At 37.6% G+C, this 7,759-nt stretch overlaps 1 protein-coding gene across 1 annotated transcript; it reads left to right on the top strand.

Moving 5' to 3' along the window:
* Positions 1–6,597: 6,597 nt before the first annotated feature.
* Positions 6,598–7,254, top strand: LOC115512080 (BCL2/adenovirus E1B 19 kDa protein-interacting protein 3-like). Its single transcript, XM_032592877.1, is given in 3 exon segments — positions 6,598–6,940; positions 6,943–7,139; positions 7,141–7,254. Coding segments are annotated over 3 exon segments (648 nt in total). The 3' UTR covers positions 7,249–7,254.
* Positions 7,255–7,759: the final 505 nt, after the last annotated feature.

Raw genomic sequence — 7,759 nt, 5'->3', positions numbered from 1 at the left:
CTTTAAGTGGATATTGAAGCTTAGTTGGCAGTTGTTTTTTTTTTTCAGTTCTAAATGCTATTTCATTGATTTCTGCTGTCCATCATTTTTATGAGACATCAACTATCAGTCTTCTTGCTATACCAGTGAAGGTAATATTTTTTTGTCTTTTTTGTCTTCTTAAAAATTTTCCCTTTGTCTCCAGTTTTCAGAGATTTTATCATAATAGTTGATTACACCACTGTCTCGCACACTACACATCATCTCTGTGTTGATGCTGACCACAGCAATCGTGGAAGACAGTTTTTGTTTTGCTTTTTTGGCAGCAGTGGGTGTTGTCCAGCATTTTACCTCCTTCCAGTGTTTGGCAAATGTTTCTCTTTGGTGGAAGGTTAAGTTCCATCTTTCACTGAATTTAACAAAATCACATACTCACTTTGTTTGCATCCTTTGCAACTAAATTGTGAGCACTTGACTCAGGCTTGAACCATACTAAATGTTTAATAAAGAAGTAGGTAAAGAAGCATAAGCAGAAATAGGTGGCAGTGATAGATGTTGGAGCAACAGACAGTTCCAGAAGCTGCTGTGGTTGTGTTGCTGTGGCTACCCAAGCACAGTTCTGGCTTGGGATGTTGTTTCTAGCTGTGGAATTCCTGAACTATAGTTCTCACTGACTCTGTTAGCTTCTCATCATAATTTTATACTTCATTTTTTGCATAAGTCAGCTAGATTTGTTTTCCGTTAGTTGAAACTAAAACATATCTTGTACTTCATCTCTGACGTCTTCTCTCACATCCATAATCAGTCTGTCATCAAATTCTATTTCGGATACATTTTCCAGAAAAATCTTGAATTTTTTCCCCCCGCTCATTGCAAAACAGTTAAATCTTTTGCGTGGGCCATTGAGTAATGCTTCCTGACAGAGCCTACAATCCACTCACGTGAAATCCAGCAGTTATTTCTATTTAGATGTCACACTTAAAACCTTCTAATACTTTTACATTGACATTAGGAGAAAATCCATGTCTATGGATTGAAGTTCTTCTAAGATGTAGAATTTACTGACTCCCGAGCTTCACGAACTCTAACCTCTAAAGGACTCACTCTGCTTTAATCATCCTGGCTTTTGTTAGGTCTTTAAATACAATAGGCATCTTCCTGCCTCTTGGCCCAAGGTTCTTTGCACATGATGGTCCACTGCCTGGAGTGTTCTTTCTCTTATTTCGGTATATACCCAACACTGGCTCATATTTTAGGTTATTCTCAAAAACAGTTTCCTCAGGAAAGACTTCTCAAAGTAGATAAAAGCCTTACTGGCTTGATAAAGTCTGCCCTATAATGTCTGTAATCCCAAGATTTAGTGTAGTCACAGACATATAGGAAGTCAATGAACATTAGGTGAATTAATAAATGAGTGAATAGTGAAATACACTATTGTTTTTACAATGTGGGTTCTCCCACAAACATTTTTGGTCAAAACAGTTGCAATGTTTATATCAAATTTATGTACTCCAATCTGGGAAAAGTTTAAAACCTAAGGAAATGTGATTCATCCTGGTCCATGATGAAGACTATGCTCTGCATTTTAGTAACTAAAATTTATTGACTCCAACCTTGCTGGTGACAACTGTGAAAAAGGAAGAAGCAGAAATATGAGAAGAAACTGTCAACTTGGTTACAAATTTGGATGAATATGTGTTTACTTTTCTAATTTCCTAAAGTCTAAACAGAAAGCTCATCTGATTATCAAAATATCTCTGCATTTCTTTTAAAATTAATTAGGAATTATTACTTATAAACTTGTATTTTCTCCAGTTTTATTGAGTTGTAGTTAACAGCTCAAAATTGGATGTATTTAAAACATACAACTTGATAATTTCATATACACATACATTTCAAAATATCACGTGCAAGCTTATTAACATATCAACTATCTTCTTACATAGTTATCTGTTTCTTTCTTTCCTTTTTTGTGGTGAGAACACTCAAGATCTAATCTCTTAGAAAATTTCAAGTGTACAATACAACATTGCTAACTATTGTCACATCATTGTACATTTGATCTTCAGAAAGTATTCATCTTACATAACTGAATCTTTGTAATCCTTAACCTATATCATCCTGTTAACCCCTCCCCCCAATCCCTGGAAACCACCATTATACTCTCTGTTTCTATGAGTTTTACTACTTTCAAGATATTTTTTAAGTTTTTATTTATTATTTGAGAGAGAGAGTGTGAGCAGGGTAGGGTCAGAAAGAGAGTGAGAGAGAGAGAATCCCAAGCAGGCTCCATACTGTCAGCACAGAGCCCAACATGGGCTTTTGTCTCATGAATGTGAGATCATGACCTTAACCAAAATCAAGACTTGGATGCTTAACTGACAGCCACCCACATGCCCTGAGTTTTACTATTTTAGATTACACACATAAGTGAGATTATGTAAATTTATCTTAATCTCTGTCTGCCTTGTCTTTTCTTTCATCAGCTGAGCTTGAAGTGGACTTTCTGACTCATGGAAAATCAACTGTTATATAGCAGGCCCACAGTCAGTTCTCTCCTTTAGAGAGGGTGAAATTCCTTTGGGAAAGAAAGTAGTATCTTAGTCAGATATCCTTGTAAGCATACTAACATAATTGGCAAAAACCAATGGCATTTTCCAATGGGAATCTTTACATATGATATGTTTTTAGCTGGATGAACTTAGTTGCATTGGACTGTTTATGCTTATCAAACCAGGTGTTTATTGAAATGAAGTATAAAAAGTTGAATGTTCTATGATCCAAAAAACACCTGTAAGTAATATGATGCATGAGTTTGTCTTAAATACATGGAAAATATCTTCTGAAAACCAAGCTAACTCTTTTAGATTGGTATCCTTTTAGAACATACATTGAAAGTTAATTTTTATACATAAGAGATATTGTCTTGTATTTCTTAATGTGTATCAAGAAATACATTTAAAAAAATAAGGAAATTGTGTGTGGGGGGGGGTTCATGATGGTGGCAGAATAGGAGGACCCTAGACTCATCTAGGGTCCTATGAATACAGCTAGATAATGATCACACCATCCTAAGGATCCCAGAAATCAACCTGAAGATGGACAGAACAAACTCTGCAACTAAATGGAGAGAAGGGGCCACATCTAAGAATATAAGAAGTGCAGAGACATGGTTTAGGGGAGAAGAGATTCCTGGGTACTTCGGAGGAGAGAACGCCGTGGTTGCAGAGAAAAGCAAAAGAGAGGAACATGTAGGAGAATGCACAAAGAGAACCTTTCCTGAAAGCCCTTGGCTTGGAAGATAAGAGGGGCTGAATTTTATGAGTTGTTGCAACCTGTGAGGCTTAATGCCTAGAGTTTTAAAAGTCCGTGGGCTTGGCTGGGATAAAGCCTGGAGGGCACTGCTCTGTTCCTGGAGAAAAGGCAGGCAAACAACTCCAAGGCTGACAGTGTGGAAACAGTGATCTGAAGAAAGCCGAGGGCACACACTCACTCTTCTTTGAGGGCTTCCCTGAGAGGCAGCATTCACAGAGATGCCTCTCCAGGACAAAGGAGCTGGCAAGTGCCTTTTCTATTCCCCACCCCTCAGCATAAACACAGAGGCACCTGCAGGGAACAGCATACCACTGACACTGGACACTGCCTAACTTCTTTAAACCAAGCCCCACCCCACTGTGCTCTGGCAGGATTGCCCTTCTCAGTCAAGTTTGCTCAGTTCCAGTGCAGCAGGCCACTCCCCTAGAAGACCAGCAAAGCTCATGCCCACACCACATCTCCTGATCAGAGAAGTCTGCAGGGCCTCAGTTCTGGTGGAGTTGACATCAGCTCCCATTTAACAAGCTGACCACTGCATACCTAGTTAAAACCCACCATGTTCAGGACAGGGACCAAACACTGCCCACAGTAGGCAAGGAAACCTTCCATGGATGGCTTTCCTGAAGGATTAACAACCGTAACGCAACGGCAGAGTGCATGCAGTACACACCGGAGACACTCCATGAAGTGCCAGACCCGGGGCTCTACATGGCCTCTTCTTTATAAGAACATTACTTTCAGGAGCAGAAGACGTAACAGGCTTTTCTAGCACACAAAAGTCAGAGACTTAGACAAAATGCCAAGATATAAGAATTTATCCCAAATGGAAGAACTAGTTAAGTATGGTCAAAGATCTAAGCAAAATAGATATAAGTAACATGCCCGGTGGAGAATGTAAACAATCAAAAGGATACTACTCACTGGTCTTGAGAAAAGAACAGGAGACATCAGTGAGACCCTTACTACAGAGATAAAAGGGTTACAAAAGAATCAATCAGAGATGAAGAATGCAGTAAAACAGGATTGGAAACAGGCTTAATGCAATGAATAACAGACTGGAAGAAGCAGAGGAATGAATTATTGGCATAGAAGACAAAATAATGGAAAATAATGAAGCTGAACAAAAGAAAGAAGAATTATGGGATATAATGATAGACTTACGGAACTCAGTGACTGTCAAATGTCGTAACACTCATAGGAGTCCCTGCAGAAGAGAGAAAAATGTCAGAAACTTTATTTCAAGAAATAATAGCAGAAAACATCCCGAATTTGGGGAGGAAACAGACACCCAAATCTAGGAGGCACAGAGAACTCCCATAACAAGCAGGGTAACACCAGACATAATGTAATTAAATTTACAAAATATAATGATAAAGAAAAAAATCTTAAAAGCAAAAAGACAAAAGTAGTCCTTAATTTACAAGGGAAAATCCATAAGGCCAGCTCGAGGTTTTTCAACAGAAACTTGGCAAGCCAAAAATCAGTGGCATGGTATATTTAAAGTGCTGAATGATGAAAACCTTCAGCCATCAATATTCTATCCAGGAATACTATCATTCAGAATAGAAGGGGACAGAAAGACTTTCCCAGATGGAGAAAAACTAAAGGAATTCATGACCGCTAAAACAGTCCTACCAGAAATACTAAAGGGGACTCTGAGTACAAAGGAGAGAGCAAAAGTGCCAAAAATGAGAAAGGATCAAAGAAAATCTCCAGAAACAATGACAAAAGAAGTAATAAAATGGCACTAAATGCATATCTATCAATAATTATTCTGAATGTAAATGGACTAATCCAATCAAAAGACATAGGGTGTCATAATTGATTAAAAAAAACAAGTCCCATATATATGCTGCCTACGAGAGACTCATTTTAGACTTTAAGACACCTGCAGATTGAGAGTGAGAGGATGGAGAAACATTTATCACACAAATGGACGTAAAAAGAAAGCTGGAATAGCAATACTTACATCAAACAAATGAGACTTTAAAACAAATACTGTAAAAAGAGACAAAGAATGGCATTATGTGCTCATAAGTGGGACAATCCAACAAGAAGATATAATTATAAATATTTATGCATCCAACATGGAAGCACTCAAATATATAAAACAATTAATAAAAAACACAAAATAACTAATTGATAATAACACAATAATATTAGGGGACTTTAATATCCCATTTACATCAATGGACAAGTCATCTAAACAGAAAATAAACAAGGAAACAATGTCTTTGAATGACACAGTGGACCAGATGGACTTAACAGATATATTCAGAACATTCTATCCTAAAATAGTAGAATACACAGTCTTTTCAAGTGTTCACGAGACATTCTCCAGAATAGATCACATATCAAGTCACAAATCAACAAATATAAAAAGATTGAAGTCATACCATGCATCGTTTCTGACCACAAGGCTATGAAACTAGAAGTCAATCACAAGAAAAAATTTGGAAAGACTATAAATACATGGTGGTTAAACAACATACTACTAGACAATGAATGGGTCAACCAAATCAAATAAAAATTTAAAAAATACACGGAAACAAATGAAAATGAAAAACAATGGTACAAAACATTTGGGATGCAGCAAAAGCAGTTACAAGATGGAAGTATACAGCAATATAGGCCTACCTCACGAAACAAGAAAAATCTCAAATAACCTAACTTTACACCTAAAAGAGCTAGAAAAAAATTTAAAAAATGAAGCCTAAAGCCAGAAGAAGGAAGGAAACAATAAATATTAGAGCAGAAATAAATGATATAGAGACTAAAAAACAGTGCAACAGCTCAATGAAACCAGGAGCTGGTTCTTTGGGGAAAAAAAAAAAAAAAAAAAAACCCAAAACATAAAATTGATAAACCTCTAGCCAGACTAATCAAAAAGAAAAAAAGAAAGTACCCAAGTAAATAAAATTATAAATGAGAAAGGAGAAATAACAACAAACACCACAGAAATAGAAATAGTTATAAGAGAATATTATGAATAACCATATACCAAAAAATTGGGTAACCTGTAAGACAGAGAGCAAATTGAGGGTTGCTGCAGGGGAGGGTATGGGTTGGAGGATAGGTAAAATGGGTGATGGCAATTAAGGAGGACACTTTTGGGGATGAACACTGGGTGTCATGTGTAAGACATGAATCATTGGGTCCTACTCCTGAAGCCAAGACTACACTGTATGCTAAGTAACTTGAATATAAATAAAATTTAAAAACATAATTTAAAAAAAAGAAATGGACTGGCCCAAGAACCAGAGATGGTCTTGCTGCCACCACAGGTCTTTCAGCCACCTGACAATGTCATCTCATTTAGTAGAGAGGCCACCACTCCCTCACAACAACAACTGCAAGGAAGGTGAACAGCCTTTGCCCCTGACAGCTGGCCTCAAAAGTTCCTGGGTAGAACTCCCTATGAACAGCAGCAATGGCAATGATAATGGCAATGAGAAAATTAGGGGGCTAGAACATGGACCTTCCTCATCTTCTGTCTGCAGTGGAGACATGGAAAAGGCTCTTTTGCATGCACAACATGAATCAGGACAGAGTAGTTCAAGAGCCAGTTCTCACTGTGACAGCCCTTCCCCACAAGAGGATGGGCAGATTATGTTTGGTGTGCAGATATACGCCAGTAGGGCCCATAACTCTCAGAAGAAGAGGTTGCAGAAGAAGAGAAAGAAGTTGATCCTTTGAAGAAAAGTGTAGACTGGGTGTCCAGCTGGTTCAGTAGACCTGGAAACATTCCACCTAAGGAGTTCCACTTCAGACACCCCAAATGTTCCATTGCTTTAAGCATGAGGAAAAGCGGGGCCATGAAGAAAGGGGGTATTTTCTCCACAGAATTTCTTGAAAGTGTTCATTCCATCTTTCTTCCTCTCTCATATTTTGGCTTTGGGGCTACACATCTATATCGGAAAGCGACTGAGCACACCTTCTGCCAGCACCTACTGAAGGAAAGAGAAACCCCTGGAAAAGCGTGTGACCTGTGAAGTGGTGTATTGTCACAGTAGTTTATTTGAACTTGTTACCATTGTAAGCATGACCCCACCTACCACCCTATTTTTGCATATCCAAGTTCCAGCAACTCTCAAATCCAGTATTTTATTCAAACTCTGTAGAAGCATTTTACTCACCTCATTCCCTTTTGGCCTGTAAGACATTTTAGAATTTCCTAACAGAATTTACTGTTATAAAAACATTTTTAAAAAGAAAAGGGCTTCTTTTCCACAAATGTCACCGGCAGATTATAATTTTGTCAACAATGCTCTCATCTGATTTTAGTGCCACTAGACTTAGACCTGCATCATTTGTGGTATAAATTTTACTCTTGCAAGATAACTATCATCTCTCTCTTCAAATGAAATCAGGTTGATGTGACAGCTTAGTTGTTTTATTTTTTTTCAAGACAAAGGCAAGCTTCAATAAGCTTGAATTTATAGTTATTAAAAAAGAAAAAAAAATC

Source organism: Lynx canadensis, chromosome B1, assembly GCF_007474595.2.
Source record: "Lynx canadensis isolate LIC74 chromosome B1, mLynCan4.pri.v2, whole genome shotgun sequence".
Taxonomy (NCBI): Eukaryota; Metazoa; Chordata; class Mammalia; order Carnivora; family Felidae; genus Lynx; species Lynx canadensis.
Note: the sequence above shows the minus strand (reverse complement) of the source record. Positions and strands in the feature narration are given on the sequence as shown.